At 49.7% G+C, this 22,917-nt stretch overlaps 1 protein-coding gene across 1 annotated transcript in view; it reads right to left on the reverse strand.

Annotated features, from left to right (window-relative positions):
* The window catches only part of Trpc7 (transient receptor potential cation channel subfamily C member 7), a 113,084-nt gene that overhangs the window by 6,137 nt on the left and 84,030 nt on the right, over positions 1–22,917 (reverse strand). The window contains exons 10-13 of the mRNA XM_050143767.1: positions 19,583–19,847; positions 6,319–6,514; positions 2,244–2,465; positions 1,341–1,421 (exon numbers count right to left, since the gene is read on the reverse strand). Coding sequence (XP_049999724.1) covers positions 1,341–1,421; positions 2,244–2,465; positions 6,319–6,514; positions 19,583–19,847 — 764 coding nt within the window. The remainder of the gene's footprint in view (positions 1–1,340; positions 1,422–2,243; positions 2,466–6,318; positions 6,515–19,582; positions 19,848–22,917) is intronic.

Consider the following 22,917-nt stretch of genomic DNA (forward strand, 5'->3'; position numbering starts at 1 on the left):
GAAGTGGGAGCCCTCCCCTGGCAGAGGATTTAGCCTGTGAAACAGCTCGAAGCCGACCAAACGGGGGCGGTCTCGATTCTGTGCACGATTAATTCCAAGATTTGCCCATTGCCATTTTTGAGCTCATGTCATCTGTTAAGACTTAAGTGTTTTCAAGGATGAGCTATTTCTTAATTGAACAATTAAATCCTCTCCACTGTGTAGCTGGCTGCTGAAACCCGGGTGAGGAGATTCAACCAGAGACCTGTGTCCGGAAGACGCCAGGTCTGTAGCCATGCCCCGTGGGAAGGTGGCACCAGGGACATGTCCCCTTCTCACCTCAGCCCAAAGTGATATCCAGGAAAACATCATATTACAGCCAGAAGAAATTATGGACAAGGGTGAACCCGCTCATTGCGAGGAGTGGGAGGCAGGGAGAGAACGCCCCACGTGTTCCAACAGCTAAGTGGTAGTCGCCATTCATCACTGGAGTGGAGGCAGTCCTGGTTTCCAGAAGGCATATGGGGACTGCACGCATTAGAGGGCTCCCACAAAGTTCTGTAGCAAGCATCTCTGCAGGCTGACAGGTTCAGTGGTGATCCTGAGACGCCTGGCCACTGAGGGCACACTGGGAGTCATGGAGGTGCTACTCCTCCCCTTGTCCAGACCCTGCATCAGGTCCAGGGCTGTGCACTGTATTAGCTCTGCCCCACTGCCCACTCACACAGCCCAACAGAAATAGCCATCCCTTAGATCCAAACAACAGGTACCGTGCCTCCTCCTGCTGGTGTCTGCCTGGTCACTGGTGCTGAAGACAGTGTAATCATGTCTGCCCCCTGCCAAGTTACCCTCCCTGCCTGGACCTTAGAGAACACCGGATACTACTGCCATCCTGAGAGAAAGGTAGGGCGCTGCCTTCCTTCTGACCCTAACTTCTGTTCTCCCCGGCAGCTTGAGACCTTTGTGATTCTCCACCTTTACCAGGAAGGCCCATGGCTGTCTCCTTTACCTGGCTGAGGTCTTGGCCAACTCTTCTCTCCATGAAGATGTCCTACCCCCACACCCCCACCCCAGCCAGACCTTCCTGGTTTTCTCCAGTTTTAACCTTATTGTTTATTTCTTGGGATTTCTATCAGTTTGATGCAGTATGCTACCTATGTTTATTATTGTGTCTCCCCCTAAGCCTGCAGGTGCCACCGGGGTAGGAGCCCTGTCGGCATCCCCAGCAGATGGCGCAGTACTGGCACACAGCAGGCACTCTGAAGGAAGCTGTGATCTGTGTTCCCACAGCCACGTGACTGAATCCACCTAAGCGGATTCAGTCTACTGCTGCCCACACATAGGTAAGGAGGGATGGTTACCTGGTATCTGGTGGGTTTGCTGAAAGTGTTGTTTGATGTCAGGTTTTCAGAATTCCTCATGCCAGCCTGGTAGCGGGCCTTCTAAATCAAAGAAAGAAAGATGCATCCATACACGGCAGGGTAATAACTGGGCACAGATGGACACAGCGGTGGTCTGTAGGGAACCTTCTGGGAAAGGGTTGGAAATGGTTTGACTTCCTAGACGGTTGCTCCTGGGAGCTGAGTTTTTGTAGGGTTGTCAGAGTAAATGACTGTTGCTGGCCCATTTGGTCTAGGAAGCCCTGGGCTTTGTGTCTTTCTTCTAGAACTCCTCAGAGGTTTTGCTCCAATAAACACTGAGAGCACAGAGGTGGGAGGAGGTGCAGGGAACTCTGTCCTGTTTTCTGTAGAAAGCCATCTGCTTCCACAGGCTCTGGAGCAGTGGTTCTCAACCTGTGGGTCGAGACCCCGGGGGCAGGGGACAAATAACCCTTTCACAGGGGCCACCTAAGAACGTCGCATATCAGACATTTGCATTACAATTCATAACAGTAGAAAAATTACAGTTATGAAGTAGCAATGAAATGATTTACAGCTGGGGGTCACCACAGCATGAGAACCTGTGTTAAAGGGTTGCAGCGTTAGGAGGGTTGGGGACCACTGCTGCAGGGGTTCCCTTCTGCTGGGGTCGTGTCTCTCCAGGCAGCAGGCAGCTTGCTGAACTGAAAGCATCTCTAAGGGACTTGGGGACATTCTGCTGGGTGGCGCTTTGCTGAGGTGCCTGGTAGATTCAGCAAGGCGGTGGCTCCTTGTAGCACCTATGTTGGCTGGCTGGCTTTGTGCCAGGGGTGGCTGTTGGAAGGAAGGAGTCAAACACAAGGCCCCACCCACACTCCCCCCTCCCCACGACCAGATGCTACCTACCCTGAATTTGGAGTTCAGCATGCCCATTTCCAGGTCGTTTTCACAGCTTTTGGCCTTAGATTTGCAGAGCTTTATGAGGCACATCTTGATTCTCATTATGAGATAATAGAAGGATTTAGGGCTCGGCACTAGGTTAAAGGGAGCGGGTAGAGTCCTTCCTTCATCGAAGTAAGAAAGCCAGAGCTTCGCTCGAGCGAATTTCCATTCCACGTCTGCATCTTCCTGTGGAACAAGGGAATCAGTCACACACTGGGGGCCATGGCTTAATGTCTGAGCGGAGTGTGTGAACAGGGTCAAGTCTACAGCGTGTGAGCGGCTCGCTGGACAGCACTGGTGTACTGTGGGTGTGTACCCCCATCTGTGATGGCGCAGGCCAGGTGTGCTGTGGGTGTGTACTCTATCTGTGATGGCGCAGGCCAGGTGCATCTCTAAGACCATGTGCAGGCAGCACGTTTAACCCTCTCTACCTGCCTCGGTGTTCATGGTGGAAAAGCCCCTCCTCCACTCCACCGGTGCCTTCGCCAGTGTCCCCACACCCCAACCATGATATGCCCCTCCCCCCACCAGCGCCTTCACCAGTGTCCCCCTGGCAGCTCCTAAGAACTAACTGTCTTCACTGCAGTTTCAGCCTTCTGCCCGCTGACTTCACAGTGCTGGCCACTACAGCATCGAGTTAGTCATCTCCTAAAGGAGAGTCCCCCAGAAATGGACTCTGAGCCTGAGGCAATGGGGCATAGAATCATCCGTATCTGGTTTCAAAGTCTCTCACTAACGATGTGGTTTGAGCTTGTGACTCCATAGAGTGTGGTAGCGCTTGCCTCCTCCATGTTGTCCGGAAGCAGGCGTCAAGTAACGCTTGTTTGCACAGGCAGTGGCTACACCCCAAGGCACCGTGAGCCCGGCAAGGATGCACCTATAGTCGGCTGGGATGGACCACTAGGCTCTAAGTCCATGAACCGCAGGCGCCCTTTGCTTTCTGCCGCTAAGGCCCCACATGTGACCCGTGTACGCTGGGACACAATGGATGGATCTTGTAGACTACAAGCTTGGTGAGGAGGGCGTCACCCTGGCATAACGGGGAGCCTGGGAACGAGAAGAAGACTGACATACCGCCAAGAATCCTGGTCATGGCCTTTACCAGCTGTGAAACTGTGGCATCCCACTTAGCCATTCGGGCCCTCAGGTGTCTCATTTACAAATGGAGACAGCACAATAGTTACCCGCCTCTGGGATGGGACCGTATTTGCAGGCAGAACCGTTTTTAAAAGGTGCTCGAGGTTAAATGAGGATCTAAGGGCAGGTCCCCAATCAAGCAGGACCAGTAGAAAAGTCACGTAAGGACACAGCTGGAAGGTTGCTGTGTGTATGCCAAGAAGGGCAGCCTCACAGGGAACCATCTGCCCAGACTTTTAGATCTTTTAGCCCCTAGGAAATACGAGGCAATAAATGCCTGATGCTTAAGCCACACAGTCTTGATTTTTACTTTTTTTTAAAATTTAAATGAAAACCATATTAAATAACTTCTTTGTTTTTCTACATGAGAACCATGGAAATAATCATTTTTTATCATCTAAGTACAGGGTTAACCAGCAAATGAGAAAGGCCCTGCTTGAGCCTCCTTCCAAACCCTTGCCACACAGGAAGACCGTGGCCCATCCTTGGCAATCCTTTTCTACTATTTCCCCTGCATGTATGCATTTGTATCATCGTATAAATAAGAGATTTGGATAATATCAGGAGAAATTTAACTTACATTTTTTCATTTAATAATATCGGAATGATTTTCTTCTAACTTAGAAAGCATAAAAAGGTATAAATTGAAAGGGACTCTGTCCATCACCTCCTTCCCCCAATTCTACTTGGTAAGAGTCAGGTATCCCAGAGGGGCCTTTCCTTTTTTTCCCCTCTTAAAAAACACACGTGCGCACATGTGTATGTGTGTGTGTGTGCATGTGTGTGTAGGGTGGGACTATGTGCACATGTAAGTGCAAGTACCAACAGATGCTGGAAGATGGCATAAGATCCCTGGGTGCTGGGAACTGAACTCCAGGACCCTGCAGGAGTGGTACCCACTCTTAATCACTGAGCCGTCTTTCCAGCCCCACATATCTTTCCTATGGTTTCCTTGAGAAGTTTTTTCTTTCCCAAACACACATGCAGTGACAAAGGGGGACAAACTCACACTCCCCTGCATCCCCTCTTCCACAGGAGAAGAATGCACTATTTATATCATTCTGCAAGTTGCCTCTGCCTTCCTCTTAACAGCAAGGCTTGGGGGCTTCACTGCCGTAGTTTAGCTAAAACTGCCCATCTTTTCTGTTTGTCTGCTTCTAAGACTTAGTCTTGCCATGTTTCTGTTTGGCTGCTGTGTGCTGGGATGACATGCAGGAGCACTGATATTTAAAAAATGTGCTGCACGTATCTATTATTGTATGTGCAAAGGTGTCTGATGTGCACATGCCCTGGCGCATGTGTGCAGTCAGAGAACAACACGTGGAAGTCAGTTCTCCCTTTCCGCCATGCAATGCTGGTACTGAACTCAGGTCGTCAGGCTTGGCAACAGCTCCTTTACCTGCTGAGCCGCCTTGCTGCCCATCCCCACCATGCTTTCCTTTTTTTTTTCCCACTAAGTTAAACGATATCCCTGTGTTCAGATTCGTCACAATCAATTTAACTTGATTCCTATTATTGCTCATTTGTGTTGTTTTTTTCTTATTTTTTTTATTTGTGTTGCTTTTACTTTCCTGATGTTCTAAATAAGACTAAACCATGGCTTATGTATGTTAGATCCTAATAAAGGATCTGTTCGTACCTTTTGTTTCTTTGCAGAGCTGGGGACTGGACTATGACTTTGCCAGGCACATGCTACCACTGAGCTGTATCCCCAACTTTATTATTTAAAATGATCTCCTTTCTGCCTCCTCTGCACCTCACTGAGGGTCACATCCAAGGCCTTGCACGTGCTAGGTGAATGCTCTACCACAGCCTTTATCTTTCTGGCAAAGTAGAGTTCATCTTTAATGGCCCCAAGCTTCCCGTCAGTTACTCCCCCTTTGTTGTGCATCTTCCGTGCCCGGCTGTGTTGACCCCAGAGCATGGTGATTTGATGATTGCCTTACCTGTCCTTTTAAGACTAAAGAATTATTTATTACTCTGTGTGTGTGTGTGTACATGTGTGTGGTGTGGGAATGCATGTGCATGCAGTGCACATGTGGAGGTCAAGATGACATTGTCCAGTTGGTTCTTTTCTTCCCGCTTTTATGTTGGTTCTGGGGGTTGAACTCAGGTCGTCAGGACTCTATAGTGAATACCTGTACCTGCCGAGCCATCTCACCAGCTTTTACCTGTTTTGTTTGTTTGCTTTTGTGTGTGTATATGTGTAGGGGATGTGCCTGCATGGATATATGAGTGTGCGCACATACGTGTTTGCATCTAGAGGCCATAATTTATGTTTGGGATCCATCTCCACCACTCTCCACCATACTTGGGGGATAAAGTCTCTCACTGAAGCTGGAGCTCACTGACTGGCTAGGCTGGCTGGCCTGAGAGCTCCCAAGATTCTGTTGTTTCTGCTTCCCAGAGCTGGGATTACCTGCCTATGCCACCATGCCTAGCTTTTTACACAGGTTCTGGGGATCCAGACTCAGGGCCTCAGACTTGCTAGGCAAGCATTTACCCACAGAGCCATCTCCCCAGCCCCCATTCTGTTTTTCCTTACTGGCCTATGTGCTCCTTGGTGGTGGGGACTTAACAGTAGCATCACTGTCTTACCAGTGCTAAACACAGACTTGACACACAGTAGGCTCTTCATAAGAAGCACAGTCAGGCAGAAGGGAAACAGGCGCACAGCCACTCTTGTGTGCCGTGGGCATACTCCTGGCTCCTTCTGCTCTCACTGGGCCCTCCCACGTGGTGGTGGCAGCAGGGCCACCAGGCCATACAGGGAACTTCCAGCATGGTCCAGAAAGAAGGCCTGTTACTGTCTTAGCTGCACATGTGAGACTACAGGCGTGTCTGCTGTCTTTGCCCAAGTGCTGCGATTGGCCGAGGGAGGGAGAGCGCTGAGCTGGCTTACCTCGATTTCCTGATAGGAGTTATTGATCATGGCTATCAGCATGTTGAGTAGTACGACTACCATGGTGACATTATAAACGCCGTAGAGCACGTAGCCAATGTTCTCGATGAATTTGTGGTCGTATTTCAGCACCACCGAGATTACCTCAGACAAGCCAAATATGGACCAAAACAAGGTCTTAAAGCTTTCTTCAACTCTACGAGGAAACAGACAGTTCTTTTATGAGTCCTGTACTGGCTTACGGTTTTAAAATGAAAGCTGCCCTTCCTTTACCTGGCTTTAATGGTCCCCTGGAGTTGCACTGTGGTGGGCTGCTGATGCCCACATTCTGAAATACTGAAATACTCAGGTTTCTAAGAAGACACAGAAAGACTCAACACTGCAATGTCTTCCTTCTAAAATTCAGTTCCGCTGGGGCTCCTGGCTGAGACACAGTTTTTATCTGGCTGTAATTAATCAGACATCTAAAATTAAACACGGGGCAAACATTTGCCCTTGTGCCTCAAGAAGGCTCACTGTTCCTTCAGTGGACAGCTCTTCTCCGGCTACACAGCCTGGCCATGACCGTGTCCAACAGGCTGAGCTGGCATTGCTGCCCCACGCTTTGGGCCTCATGACACTTGGGGGCAGGCTCATGTTTATCTCCATTTATTACCTGAGGCCAGTCAATAAATAAAGACCTATATATAGACCAGGGTGGGCTGGTATGGTAGTCTGAAGGTAGCTGACTCCCTTTCATAGGGAGTGCACTATTAGGTGTGGCTTTGCTGGAGTATGGCATGTGCCACTGTGGGGTGGGCTTTGAGGTTTCCTGTGCTCAGGATACCACCCAGTGTTTCAGCTGACTTCCTGTTGCCTGTAAGATGTAGGACTCCGCTACCTCTCCAGCACCATGCCTGCCTGCATGTCACCATGCTCCCTACCATGATGATAATGGACTGAACCCCTGAAACTGTAAGCAACTCACCCCAGTTAAATGTTTTCAGTGTAAGGGTTGTCCTGGTCCTGGTGTTTCTTCACTGCAATAAAATCCCTAACCGAGAGGGTTAGAAGAGAGGCTGAGGGCAATGTCCACATTGTTCTGATTCTGCAGGTGTCACAGCTGCTGAGAGCCACGCATGCTCCGAGGGTCCAGGGAAGACCTGGCCTTCAGTAGAGTACACTTTGACCCTTTGACTTTTTAAATACAGTGGTTTCAATCCCCAAGCACATTCCACAGTCCTAGCCTTCTGGCTATGACTCCACATATTATTACATAGACTCAAAAAAAAAAAAAGCTAGATTGTGATTGGATGGTTTAGAATATACTTGTGTATTAGGGACATAAAGTTCAACTCTTCAGTTTGCATCTGGTTTCACTGCCTTTATAAGATAGGACTCTTCTTTTTTTCCTCTTTTAACATTTTAGATTTTCAACACTCACCCACAAATGACCAGGATTAACTCAGCTCACCCCACCCTCCACCAGTGTTTCTTAGGCATTGAAATTTATTTGAGAAAATGTACAAAAATGCTAGTTTCCCAAATTAGGCTAAAAAATCCACTCTTGTCTTGCATGAATTTACAGCTCCCTTGTATGTGAGACTATGGGGGTGTCTATGTGTATGGGGTGGGGTTTAGGGTGCACAGCCAGCAGTGTGGCTAATTCCCTGTGCATCCCAGAGCTGGAGAAGCTGGTATCCGATGTGAGTTTGTCTTGCTGTTGCTTGTCTTTTATTTCCTTCCAAGCTGTGAGTTTGCAATGTTTAATCAGGAATTCAGTAGCTTGTTTCGTTTGGAGACAGGGTCTCACTATGTAGCCTTGGCTGGCCTGGAATTCACTGTGTAGATCAGGTTGGCCTTGAACTGAACCAGATCTGCTTGCCTGTGCTTCTGCCTCCAGAGGGCTGGGGCTAAAGGCGTGCAGCACTATGACTGGCTCAGTAGCAGGCTCTGAAGTGAAGACTGGATACAGAGCCATCTCTGAGAACTCTGGGTCCCAACGCTCCTGTCGTTAGGGAACATGGTTTCCTTACACAAGATGTCAAGTCCATTCTGTGTGAAGACATGGCGTCACTGTGTGTGAGGATTCACTGAGGTACTGTTATGAAGGAATTACTCCCTTTTCTCTTTATAGAAAGGAACAAGGGCCCAGAGAGTCCCACACAATGGATGAGCCCCAGATCCTAAACTGGAAGGCACCAGCAGCGCTCCATTCCTTGCACAGCAGATCCCTCTCACGGGACCCGATGGACCCAACACACTGGGCAATCGGTTCTGCCCCAGGACTGTGTACTCGTCCTGAACAACAGAAACCATGGCTAACGCTTGTGACAGTGAGAGGTTTCACCCAGCCTCACTTTCTGTTCTTTACCCTGGATTGGCCAACAGGTCCCCAGCTGACACCAGTGAGCCACATGGAACACACACAGAACAAACCATCTACATTCCAGTTCGGGAAGACGGCTCAGATCCAGCATGTACGGCTTATCACTATGAAGTCCACCTCTGAGTGAGCCCTCATCTAGTCCCAGCTCCTTCATCTGGGTGTTCTGTCTGTAACCAGAGGAAGCAGAGTGGCCCATCTAGAAGACTATGTTCTGGTGAGTGTGTTCATTGTGTGGTCTGTTGGTGAATGTGTTCACAGTGTGGTCTGTTGGCGAGCATGTTCACAGTGAGGTCTGTTAGTGAATGTGCTCACAGTGTGGTCTGTTGGTGAATGTGTTCACGGTGAGGTCTGTTGGTGAGCATGTTCACAGTGTGATCTGTTGGTGAGCATGTTCACAGTGAGGTCTGTTGGTGAGCGTGTTCACAGTGTGATCTGTTGGTGAGCGTGTGCACAGTGTGATCTGTTGGTGAGTGTGTTCACAGTGAGGTCTCTAAAGTGACAGCTCAGTGCTCACCTTGAGACTCCAACCCAGTGTGTTTGACATACATCCCCTCTACAGTATGTGTTTGACATCCCCTCTACAGTATGTGTTTGACATCCCCTCTACAGTATGTGTTTGACATCCCCTCTACAGTGAGAAGATTGTCCTCTGAACTTCCACTTAGCTTCATCTCTAGAGGGTAATTACAAGAGGCCCAGACCGCAGGGAGTGCCAGAATGAAAGTCTCCTCTCCAGAGGAGTAGCCCTTACTCCTGACGGGCTGAGAAGAGTTTTAGTCTAACAGAAAAAGTCTGTGGTTCCATCTTCTCTTTGTGTGAGGCAGGATGAGCTGAAGCAACAGAAAAGGTGGGCACTGACCATCTGGGATGTTAGAGCCCCGGTCAGCTCCTGGGCTTTGTATCTGAACTCAATCTGCTCCATAGGGGCATTCAGTGTTCTCACTGTGAACAAACCAGTGTTGGCCATTATTACTGAAGGGGCAGGCCTCGCTGGCTGATCTATTGCGGATTGTCTAGACTAAGCTGTGAGAGGCATCATATTTTACCTAGACTCACACAGTCTGAATAGACAAGTTCTGAGTGGAATGGAAAAGTTAAAATTTGAAAAAATTCCTATGACTGAAACTAGCATATGATGTTGTTGAGAATTTACTAGATGATCTTGGCTTGGGGAGAGTTTCAGAAACTATGAATACAAACATCGAGAGATCCAATTACAAAGACATTAGCTCCCGAATGTCAAAACACCCAGTGAGTCAGAGACGAGTGGGAGACGGGCTTGGGTCTGCAACATCAGTCGATGCAACCAGAACCTTCCCTGCTCGTCTGACCAAAGGTCCGATGAGAAGCCCCTTAAGGTAGGACTCATGGTTTGAGATGGTATCAAGGTGGAAACACTGGGTGGCAGGAGAATGAGGTTGTTTGCTCCAGTCTCAGTGGTCAGGAAGCAGGTAGGGGCTCAGATAAAGCCTGCCTCTAGCAACCCAGCTCCTCCAACCAGTCTCCATCTCCTAAAGGTCCCATAACCAACCTACACAGACACATGGGCCTGTGGGTGCGGGTATCTAAATTCAAGCCATAAAGCCAACAATAAATGATGTCCTGGGGACAGTCTCTTAGAGCCTAGGCTGGCTTTGAACTCAGTGTCTTGCCAAAGCTGGCAGCCTTGAACCTGATCCTACCAGCCCCACCTCCCAGCGCTGCACACACACGTGAGCACTTCTAGGAATCAATATGGAAACAACAGATACGCTAAGAAAGAAAGGGATGTGTGTGCTGGGGAGATGTACATTCAGTGTGAGACGCCAGGTTAGTATCTTCTAGTCCAAGGTGTGGCAGGAATAAAATAAATGAAAGGAACTCAGTTTCACTGCCCTCCACGGGGAAAGATTTTTGTTACCGACACGTTGGAAGCCTACATAATATGTTCTTAGAAAGAAAGTGTCTTAGAATCAAACCAGCAAAACATCACTGATCCCAAGGGCGTGGCCCTTGGGCCCTTGAGCTAGCCCTAAGGTCCTGTGGAAGGACAGTACCTAAATCACCACCCACCATTTGTTTGCTTATCTGATTAATAGAGGTAAGGTCTCCTAGCCTGGCCTTGAACTCATGGCTATCCTTCTTCCCCAGCCCCCTGAGCACTGGCATTGTAGGTTTGGGCCCCTGTGCCTGGATCATTGCCTAGAGTTTGCAGGACCCACAAGACCCAGGACAGGAGGCCAAAAGTCTATTCTTATCACCATCAACATCCGGAGCTGCCTTTCAGAAAGAATCCCCGGGACTGACTTAATTGATCTTTACCACAAAGCCTCTTACAAAAGTCCCCATCGGCCACATCTGGGGTTCCTTGTTGTCAAGGATGGCAGCTGCTGGCTCCCCAGCCTCCTCTCCCCCAGTGGTTGTGAAGTTTGCCAGAGTTCCTCAACCGTGTCACAGAAATCTTCACAGTGATAGGTGGGAGGAAAGGAGAGATGCATGTCTGGGTCTGAACCTCCCCGATACTCATTCTCGATGTGTGCATGTTTAAATATGTTACAAAGTTTGTTAGGGGCTCAGTTTACTCAACTATGAAATGGACAGAATGGCGCTGTATTGCTGCTCAGTTGCTAGGAAGATTTAAAGAACAACTTCCATAACATGCATAGTAAGAGCACCCGAATGGCTGCTATTCTTTTGATTCATTTTCTGGTTTGTTGAACTCTGAAAGAAATCTAGATGGTGCTAGCGAGAATGCTGTCAAGCTGTAAGCCAGATGCTGCTGCGTGCTTCTTCGAGGGCTGGCAGCACACACAGCCACAGCCCCAGCAGCTCAGAAGCCTCGGCCCATTGAATGACGCCACTCGTTGAGGGATTACTGATTTTCCTGAACAGGCCCTGTTTCCCTTCCTATGGGCCAGATCACTACAGAAGCTTGACTTCATGTAAATTATCCCTCTGGCTCCTCCAGCCCGAGCTGCATTGGCTGGCAGTGGAAGGGACGGGATTTCGTCAATAGGCCACCATAGCACGAGAAGCACTCTTAGCAAGTGGAAGCAGCGAGAGCCTGTGAGAGGCGCTGAATAGATCATGATTCACCCTTGTCTCCCTGGGCGGGAGTGTGCGTGGGAAGGTTGGGGCTGATCTGTCACGCAGAAAGCGGGGACAAGGTAATCAGTTCTCCACCAGGTCTGTCTCGCCTGGATAATGAGGCTTTAATAACAGGTTTCCTGAAGAGGCAGCGTGCACGCGCCTCAGAGAACAAACTGATCAACAAGGCAACAGTTTAGGGCGATTGTTATGAAAATTGCTGCTTCTTCAGAATGCCACAGACCCTCCCCGCAACAGCTCAGTTCTGTTCATTTACCTACCCAAATGTGCAACTCGCAGGCTAACATTAAGCAAGAGGATCAGATCAGAGGGCTGTTCTTCACATAAAGACAATAGCTGTGCCCTATTAAGTTCTGCCAGGGAGTAACACCCGCTCGCCATCCCCGCAGGTGATGGAGGAAGACGCCTGGCGTGGAGAAAACACTTGGAGGGGGCCGTTCTCCTAACACTGGATCTCAGGGACCCGAAACGATCCCGAGGCTTGAGGAGGGTGAGGGTGATAGTCAAATGTCCAAGGAAAAGTGTTCCTGCTGAGCGCTCTGCCCCAGAGTTCCCGCCTCTGCCTCTGAATCACCTCGTGGTTCTATCTTGGGCCTTAATAAGGAGTTGGGATTAGAAAACCCAGAAGAAAGAAGTCTATCTTGGGGTGGGTGATATCTATCTGGCTGAGCAGAAGGAGCTCCAGGAACTGAAGGTGTGTTTACGAGAGAACGGATGAATCTGTGCTGTGTGTTTTGACTTCCTGTTCACTGGCCTTGGTGTTGCCGTCAGAGGAGGGCAGGTTCTGAGCCCAGGTGAGCCTAGTAACGCAGGCTCTCTGGATCTCTTTCTTCCTAGCCATAAGATGGGGGAAATAAGTCTATAGTTCATAAAGTTGCTGTGAATCAACACAATGTTTGTGAGGTGCACAAAACAGTTCAGTGTGCATCAGTTGTTCACGAGCATTTTAGTCTTCACTTTGGCCTTGGGGAGTCCAGCGCCTCCTTTTATTTAAACTGGTGTCGGTCTTTCAACCATGCAGTTAAATGAAAGGCTGTGATGACTGCTTGAGGCATTGCTCATTCCTGCCTCTTACCGTCTCTAAAGGAGCCAGAGACCACGAGACTCAGGCTCAGGCCGAGTGGGCCGTGGTCTCCAGGTGTGGTAGCCTGCAGGGTCCCCGTCATCTGCCCAGTGCCCCCCGGGATTGCAGGATGCACCCACTGGGAGGCAGTGTGTCTGTACCTCCTGCTCCTGGGCCGAGGTGGGACACAGGAATTCTCCCATTAAGGGGTGTGGAAATTTCTCAAGCTATCGTGGAAAACAAGAGCTTCTAATTTTGCCCAGTGCTTCTAAAGTTATTCCATTAAAAGTAATTCCTGGGGAGATAGAGCAGTGTTAGCAAAAGACCTGTTTTTGATTAGATGAGTATGTTGTGATGGTCTCTTTCCACGGAGCCTATAGAAAAGGTTGGCTACGGTCATTTTATTTTTTTATTTTTATTTTTTTTGTGGACGGGGACCACCCTTCATCTCTGATCAGGGTTAAGTGGAGGGAGCCAAGCTACCTACTGGGGAGACAGGGAGCCATTATGTATTGTGTGAGAGAGCCCTTTGCGTCTGTCCTGAGTCACTCATGGTTCTGGCCCCTCCTATCTGAGCGTTTGTCTGGTCATACGCTGCATAATGACGAATCTGCTGGTGGTGACATACAGCCTAGGCAAGCAGGAGGCTCTGCTATCTGTTTGTGCCAGTACATTCTGTGATGTTCCTACAGTGACTAAATGTCCAGTGTCCCGGATGCATTTTCATTAATCCATGTGTCATCCTATGAGGAGGACACGTTATCTCCTCTGCAGTCTCTTCCAGTAGAATTTCATGTGTGAGCAGAGCCCTTTAGTCTCTGTTTTCCTAACTCTGTTACAGGAGTGCCAGGATGTCAACATTCCCATTTACTCTTCAAGCAGAACATCTTTGCTTTATGGAATTCATGAATTTCAGCAAAGTTGACTATGAAACAAATTGGCAAAAAGCAGGCCTAAGTTTGTTGACTTCCATGATGTAACCAACTATACAACCCCAAGGACAGCAAACTCCTATGATTCCAGCCTGAGTTTTGTGAAGGAGGGTGCTCTCAGGCGGATTCCTCTCGCCTTCCACATCCACGGTTTGGCTACTCTGAGACTCAAGGAGCACACGACTGGTCTCAAAGTCCCTGTCCTCCTTTCTGGACACCCCCAGTTTTTAACAGGGGTGGTTTACAGATTACCAGTTGCCCGCAGGCATGCTGTCTGTCATGTCCAACAGGCCCCAGCTGTGCACACACGTGCACACACATGCTTGTTCCTCCCTCGTAGGAGGCCCTGCCACAGAAGCGCTTCTGTAAAGCCCCCGAGACCTAGAGAACCCTTGGTTCTGAAGTGGATGGCAGAGAGCTTGGGAATGCTCCTGGGATCTGACTCCTGCCTCACTCCTGCTGGATCTGGACCTTCTGCTCCCTGTGCTGAGGAGAACCTGCCTGCGTGGTCTGAGCTACCAGGCAGATGCGCAGTCGAGCAGACGCTCCACTTAGAAAGGAAGAGCACAGATGGCACCTGCTGTGTTAGTGTGCTGATGATGCTGGATGAGATCCACCTGTGAGTGGCTGTATGTGCGCATGTCCATGTCTGTGCAAATACAGGTGTGTGCATGGGCATGTGTGTGGAGGCCAGAGGATACCCTGGGTGCTATTTCTCAGGAGCTGCTGACCTTGGTTTTGGAAGCAGGGTCTCTCACCAACTTGGGCTCATGGACTGGGCTATCATGGCTGTCAGTGAGCCGCAGGGATCCTCCTGTCTGTGGTTCCCTACCTCGCTCAGCTCTTTTATGCAGGTTCTGGGCACGGAACGCAGGTCCTCTTAAGCCACCCCCAGCTTAGATTCACACTAAAAACAAAAACAAAAACCCTGTGACCTAATCATGTATGAAAACCCCAGTGGCTCTTTAAAAAAATTATTGATACTTTATATGTGTGTGACACATTCTGACCTCACTCAGATCCCAGCTCCCCCTTATCTCCCTCCTCTCAGCCAATTTCTCTTCCTCCCAGCAAGGGGACTTTCACAGGTTTTCATTGTTTTGTCCTGTGGCCCACTGAGCCACACAGGGCCGGCCACACAGGCAGAGGTACAGAGCCATCCCCTGTAGCAGTGAGACTCACCACTGACTGCTGAGCCACACAGGGCCGACCACACAGGCGGAGGTGCATCCCCTGCAGCAGTGAGACTCACCACTGACCACCCCTGAAGACCATGACTGCCCCATCTCTGTGTCCATCAACAGTCTGTTCTCCAGGGAGGGGCAGACTTAGTTCATACAGTGTTCCGGGCCTGCTTTGCCTGGATTAGATACCAAGAGGCAGGCTCCTGAAAACCTGAAATTTAGCCACTGTCCCTGGGTGATCCTGATGCCATCTGAGGACTGCTGGTCTCAGCTAAGATGCTGGGTCCTTGTTCATACCTGAAGATGGACCCATTCAACCCTCCCACATTCTTCCAGTCCCTCACCTGAGGTCTGCTGGGTGGAGGAAATGGGAACCAGGGGGAAGGGTGAGTGGTCCTTGATTCAGAACTCGAGTACCCTGGGAATCTGAACAGGGTTTGGTTGAGGGCTGGGGGCTGCAGTCCACAGGAAACCCTACTTTACCTTTTCTTCCCAGAACTCTCAGAATGTACGTCATGCATTCTCACTGGCTCTGCGAGCTGCCTTGACCCTTAACCCAGGGTGAGCTCCCGTGAGAAGGCTGTGGGCAGGATCTTAACAGCTGCCTCCTGAAGCGATTCCCTGAGCAGCTGTTGGGAGCCCAGCCTCCTCTGAACACAGAGGGCATGGAATTGGGGGCCAGGTCAAAAACGAGGGTGAGATGACTCTTGCAGTGTGTTCGAACCCAAATGCCCTTCCATAGGACTGTGGCTTTTGGAAGACCACGAGCACAGAGGAGAGGAGCCCTGTCTTAGCCTGCAACTTCAGAATCTACAGAAAGAACTTCCTGTGGGGTGTGTGTGTGTGTGTGCTGGGGGCGGGGCGGAGGGAAGACCCAGCTTTGCACTCCAGTGGTGTCTAACTTCAGCACCAGCACACCAACACTAAGGCAACCTTGAGTCCCCAAACACGGCCTCCTTTATTCCCTCCTGACATTTTTAATGCCAGCGCCAATCTCTTGGGGGCGACACGCTTCAGCAGGCAGTCAAAAGGTAAGCGGTGACATTTACAAAAATCCATTCTTTCCTCGTTTTGCTTCATCACTCTATCGACTTTCCCATTCAATCAAACCCACTCGCAGCTCCACATGCCCTTCCAGGGACTGCTGAGGAGAAGGCGTTCCTGTCCTTTCCTCATTGTGTCTGCTGTGCCGTTCGCTCCTCCTCCCCACCCTGAGAGGTCTGGGGTCATTGTTGGTTTGGTCTCCGGCATCTCTGGTGCCTGGCACATGGAGTGTATTTATTGTCTCCCCCACCCCATCCTACCTTTCATCCTGATTCCATGACCCATGGACACGAGCTCAGGCACCCTGCCCTAATGTCCTCTATTGATTAGCTTCACTGCACTTAGCTGAGAACTAACTGTGGTTGGACTAGGCCACTCTGAGTCCGGCCTCTCTCATGTTCCTGTGGACGTGGTCAGGGAGGGGAGAGGGGCTGCCAGAACAGCCAAACAGACAAAGTCAACACAGATGCCCAAACTGTGGATGGCCTGGCCAGTGGCCTACTAGGTGGCCTTCAATCTGGCTTTATTCTCCCGTTCATTCCCCATTCTTGTTTGCGAGACATTTGATGGGTAAATACTCTGAGCATGGCCCTGAGCTAGGCTGGAAACACAGAGCCCTTGCTTCTTGGCTGACATCTTTCCACATCTGTCGACAATGTGGCGCCTGCTGCTTAGCCGCCTTTACGTCCTGTCCTGCCATCCTCCAGTCCCACCCATCCTCCGCACTCCCTCCCAGCGCGTTCAGAGCAAATTTGTTTTTGGGTGGTTCAGGCTTATTCCATTTCTTCAATGGGTGTTGGAGAAATATAAACCAGTTTGGCTACATCCTGTGATGGAGGCCAGTCTGCCAGCTAGACCACTGCCCAGAGAGGGCCCTATAGTGCCAGCTCAGTCCCCACATCCGTCTGTCACTGCCAGTCACTGCAGGCTCTATGCACTAGATCTCCTGATTCTATCTGCACCCTAACCACAGTCCTGTGAGGCTGACCTTCTTCACACCTCTTCTGTCAGAGCTGCAGCAATCCAGGGCCCAGGGATGTAAGAGCCTGCCCAAGGCTACAGTGAGTCCCAGCTAAGAGCAGATGGAAATCTAGTCTTTCTGACCGTTGGGTGCTGCATGCATGCAGGCCTCTGTTGATCCTCAGCACTGGGCCTGGCAGGGACTTCTCTGTGGACACTTCACCCCCAGGACTCAGCAGCATGCAGGGCTACCCAGCTGAGCAGGCAATGCCACCCACAGTCCTAAGGTAAGCAGCATGGAGCTCAAACCACTTTTTCTTAGATACAGGTATCTCTCCTTGATGTGTGACTTCTCCAGGAGCAGGGCCAGCGAGCCTTGTTACAAGGTGGGGATTGCTCAGAGGACAGTCATTTCCAGAGACGGGAGAACTGAAATGTCAGGCTACCCAGGTCTTCCTGGGGACATGGGTCAGGAGGTTCTTAGCCCTCTTGGGACCAGCTGTAACAAGATTCTGGCCAGAGCTTGACGATGGCAAGTTCTAGAAGTCATGGGTCTGGAGAAAGACTGACTGGAGGCAGTGTGCCCAGACACCCTGCGTGAAACACCTCAGCTGTCTGAGGGGGGCGAGGGCACTTCTGAGTAAGGTGGGCAAGTCTCGTTCTCTCTTTACAGATGTAGACGAGAACTCCTGGAAAGAAGCTGTGTCTGCAAAGACTTCTCAGCTGAATAGAATTTGAGTTCTGTGCCAAGACTGGGATGCTGCAGGTCCAAAAGCTGGTTACTTTATCTTGGGCTACTTCTAGCCCCACCTAGAACAGCCACTCTTTGTCCACACAAGGTGTCAGGACAAACATCTTGTGACAATAGAGAAAAACCCTCTTAATATTGATTACCTTAGCAGTCTACCAGCCTTTGCCAAGCCGGCAGCTTAGCATCCAGGGCCTGTAGGAAACCTTGCCCATCTCACTGTGCCTGCCTTTCTGATGGACCCGATTGTTATGTGAAGTATACAACTTCATGAAACTGCTTCCACGTAGAAACATGGACTCTGTGGTAACCTAAATCTGTGTTCCTGGGCCATGCTTACTCAAAATGGTTCTGGAATACACCATCCCGTTTCCTTCACAATGAGAGCTGCGGTTTTTGTGTCAACACAGGTGTGGAACAAAAGCTCAGATACATCCGATGACTTTACATTACACTAGCCAGTAACGTCCGTCTAGGTGTGAGTTTGGCTCAGGGCTACTGAGTGCTACTTGTGGCCTCCGGGAGACCCCACTGTTCCTCACGGAGGGGAGGAGTTTTGGATCTTTAACACACAGGCTGCATGAGCTCTGTTTCTTATCTTCTTGGGGTGCAGTGGGGTGTGGAATTTTTGTGCTGCCCTGCATCTGGCTAGCTGAAGCAGCCATTTCCCCTGCCTCTCGTCTTCCCTGCCCGGGCCTCCCCTATGACGGTAGAAAAGCATGGAGCTTCAGAGCTTGCCCTGTGCTCAGCCAGGTGTGGACAGCTGCGGACCTGGGCCTCAGCCAGTCCCTGGAAGTGTAGGAGCCAGTGAGTCTGACTCCTGAGGGAGAGCAGGCGAGCAGGCGGGAGAGACCTGACGGATAAGTTCCCTTTGTCTCTCCAGTAGGCCCTTCAGAGATGCGGGCTCCCATCTTGTCTCCCTGGAGAATTCTGCTACGCTCAGGGTGCTTGCAGGGTAGCAGCCTGTGCTCACCTTGCCCAGCTCTTGTTTCTCTCTCACCCTGCTCGCCCTCTTCCCATCCTCTCCTCCTCATTTCACTTCCCCTGGATTATAGGTCTCTGGGTCTAATAGCATGAGGTATGAGGGTTTTGTCCGGGTGCTGTACCTAAGTAATGCAGGTTAAGTATATTGCTGTAATAATCACACATGATAAATACATGGCTCTCCAGCCATGTAGTGCATGTTTTCCAGGTTACCCCATCCCGCTGAATCCTCACACTGTTGTCACGAAGTAGGAACTGTTATTATCACCCCTTGTGGTGGTCTGGCAGAGAAATGCCCCTCAGAGGCTCCTCCCTAGTTGGTGGCATGGTGTGGGGAGGTGGTGTAGCCTTGCTGAAGAGGTACATCCCTGGGGACAGGCTTTGAGAGTTCACAGCCCACTCTTTTCCTGCACCTCATGTGTGTGGCTGAACATATGGTCTCTTAGTTTACTGATCCATCTGCCTGCGGCGTACCTCTGCTGCCACTGTGGAACCCGCACTTGAAACGGTAAACCTAAGTAGTCCCTGTTTCTTCCTTAAGTCGCTTTGGTCTTGGTGTTCATCGTAGCAACAAAGAAGCAACTAATACATTCCCATTTTAAAAATGAAGAAATGGCTGGGGATGGTGCATGTCTTTAATACCAGCAATAGGAGGTAGAGACAGGCAGAGCTCTGTGAGTTCAAGGCCAGCCTCATCTACACCAGGAGTTCCAGGCCAGCCAGAGCTACATAGTGGCAAAGTCAGGACCTAAACCCTAAACCATTAAGAATGGAACTCACATCATCCTCAAGGAAACCTGGGTTCTTCAAGAAGCTGCTAGCAAGAAGTTCCCAAGGATCCCCAGGAAACCTGGGGGAGGGGGGGCTCAGGGAGGGAGAGTGCTAGGTACTCACGTTGTAAACGCTGGGTTGTACTTGGCACCTCGGTAGTAGGAGTACAGGTTGAACATTCCAATCATGAAGGCCACAAATACCATGATAAAAATGACCATGAACTTGAAGATATCTTTCACAGTTCTTCCCAGGGAGATCTGCAAGGGCCCGAAGCTCTCGTTGGCTGGCAGGATGTAGGCGATCCGAGAGAAGCTGAGAACGACGGCTATGGCATACAGCCCTTCGGAAATGATCTGGGGGTCTGAAGGCCACCACTTGTCCCTGGCTGGAAGAAAACAATCTGTGTTACTCACGGGGGCATGGGGTCAGCTCCAGAAGAGCACCCAGTTAGGTAGCTCTAAAAATTTGTTTTTATTGTCTTATGTCTCTGTGTGCAGGTCTCCAAGAAGACTCGAGAGCTTCAGGACCCTTCCACTGGTGGTTCACGTGGTTGTGAACAACCTGACTTTGGTGCTGGAAGCCAAACTCAGGTCCTTCTGAAGCAAGCGCTCTTAACTGCTGAGTCATCATCTCTCCAGACCCGTTAGGAAGCATGTGCCATTCTCTGGTCATCTCTGCTCTGAGGTAGTCCAGTACACAGAAGATGCTCACGTGCCTGGAACATGCTTCCTTTACTTCAGGTCTGATTCATTCCCAACCATCCTTCAAGATTCTGTTAGAATCATCTCTTTCCAGAAGGTGCTGTGAGTCCTGCAGGCTGGGTGGGATTCCTCTGACCCTGTAGGTTGCCATGGAGTCTGTCCTGTGTGCATCTATTAAAACAGCTGCCACAGTGTTCACCAGTAAGTCCCCTCCTCCACACACAGGAGTTGAGCCGCTCACTGGGGAAGCCTGACAAAGCAGTGGTGACTAGCATTGGGCCTAGGATCAGTCTAACTGGCTCTTTTGAGACACGCTGTCCCCATGTGACCATGACAGACAATCTCATGAGCCTTCATGGACTGTGGCCTTTAAGTCATGCATGCTCAGAACAATCTGGTACAGAGCAGGCACTGAGAAATGCCTGTGAGGTGACTGAAGAAACTTCTGTGAGTCAAAACAAACAAGCTCCTCTGGGGAGCAGGAATCTGAAGGGTTTGCCTGAGATCATAATCTTGTTCTCCTCCCCCTCCCTGAGGAGGTGAGTGGGTGCTGGCAGGTTTTTTTTTTTTCCTAACTCAGCTAGGGTCTTAGAGGTGGTGACCATCCACATGGATTTGCCCCAACAGTGCTGGAGAGTCCTAGGGCCTGAGCTGCCTTACAGGCATCCTCTAGCAGAGTGAACCTGCATTGGGCCCCTACTGTGCTACTGCTGACCTAAGTCTAAGGACCAGCATCCCTTGCAGACCTGCTACCTACGAGGAGTCAGGATGGACAGTGAGTCTTGGGTGAGGGCAGCACCCCCCCCCCCCCGGGAAGGTGCCTGCTTGTCACAGTGACTGGGTAGGAGTACCCCTTAGATGCCGAACATCTCAGAACATTCTAGACTGCACCACACGGTGAAAACTGCCCCGCTGACAAAGCCAGCAGCATCCCTGTTGAGAATTGCTGAATGAAGCTTAAATGAGAAACATTGAGAAACTGAAATTAGCCCTCTCAGTAAATTAGCTGTGATTTTCACAACAGCCCTGTAGTGCAGATATTACTATTGCCATTTTTAAGATTGGATTTGGGGGTATGGGGTCCTTCTCAGAGCCAGTAAGTGCAAATAGAAAGCATATTACACGGCAATTTTTGGCACCCCAAGGGAGCTGGAGGGGGAAGAATTTTATTCTTTCTTTTCAGAGCTAGAGTGCTGAATAATTAGACTAGAAACCTCCAGTAAGCGAAGCTGTGCCACCGAGTTTCATGCGGCACTTTCCAAATTACACTTGGAATACATTAACACAGACTACATGCTCACCAAGGTCAGAACTCAGAAGCCCACGAAAGGCAGATCAAGAGAACCAAGTATGTGCTTTCCAAAACAGTTGCTGCCCTCTATGGATAAATAACACATTTCAGTGTTATGAAATAATAAGTGGATTCTTCCGTCAAACGGATACCGAAATGAATTCTTTTTTTTTCTTTTAAAAAAATGTCAACTACAATGCATCATCTTCAACCTCAGCTACAGCATCTCCTCTTAGCTAGATTCTGTCTGTTCCTGGCGGCTGGGGCGGGACTTCCGGTGGGGACGATCCGGCCTGGACGGGTTAGTCGGAGCTATGGTGATGCTTGGGCATAAAACAAGCTGCAGTGTGTGATTCAAACAAAGAGGCTTTCATCTCGGAGCTGCTTCCACCAGAAAAGAAGTCTGTTCAAAACCTGAAAAATCCCCAGGGCCTACGTTTTTGCTGCTGAACTAGTTAAGAGGCTCGACTGCTAGTCTCTCCACAAGAGGGAGCTCGGCGCCCGCAGCTGGGGCACAGGCGCGCAGCAAGAGCTCCGGAATATTTTCAAGGGCCCAAGGTGAACCGGAAAAGGCAAGGACAATAATGTGCTGCTAGCTGACCTGACATAATTCACAAAGGAGCAGAAGCCACACGGGGACAATACTGCAGCCTGGTACCGTTACATTAAGAAGAGTATGCCCATCGTTCCCTGAGCAGCATAGTGCAGGAATCATATGCTATTCAAGAAAAAAAATTTGGATCTGTTACATTAACAAATGCCAGAAGCAGGGGCCAGGAAGCAATGGCTGTCAGGCAAGCCACATTCACATCATGTGGTCAGTTCAAAGCAGCAGACTACAGAATGGAGAAGGATTTATGCCAGTTATGCATGTGATAGAGGGTTAATTGTTGTGGAATACTCCTTTACACTGTGAAGCTATGTCACTGTGATTAGTTTAATAAAAAGCTAGGCAGAATTTCCAGGTACACTGGATGCTGGGAAGAAGAAGGGCAGAGTCATGAGGAGACATGGAGGAAGCAGGGAAACAGGATGGACAATCTGTATGAGGTTAACAAGCCTCAGAGCAGCACACAGATACATAAAAATGGGATAACTTAAGTTATAAGAGCTAGTTAGAAACAAGCCCAAGCTATTGGCCGAGCTATCATAATTAATAAATCTCCATGTGGTTATTTGGGAGGTGGCTGATGAGGCAGAAAGTCCACCTACAGTAAATATCTAAAATGTTTAAAGAATTAAAAACAATTGGGCATTATGAAAACAAATGATCCAATTAAAATGGGGTATATAGCCTGGTGGTGGTGGTGGCACTCGGGAGGCAGAGGCAAATGGATCACTATGAGTTTGAGGCCAGCCTGATCTACAGAGTGAGTTCCAGGACATCCAGGACCATAGACAGAGAAACATTATCTCAAAAAAAAAAAAAAAAAAAAAAAAAAAAAAAAAAAAAAAAAAAAAAG

This window comes from Alexandromys fortis, unplaced genomic scaffold (assembly GCF_014885135.2).
Source record: "Alexandromys fortis isolate MF-2015 unplaced genomic scaffold, M_Fortis_MF-2015_v1.1 scaffold_1, whole genome shotgun sequence".
NCBI classification, from domain to species: Eukaryota; Metazoa; Chordata; class Mammalia; order Rodentia; family Cricetidae; genus Alexandromys; species Alexandromys fortis.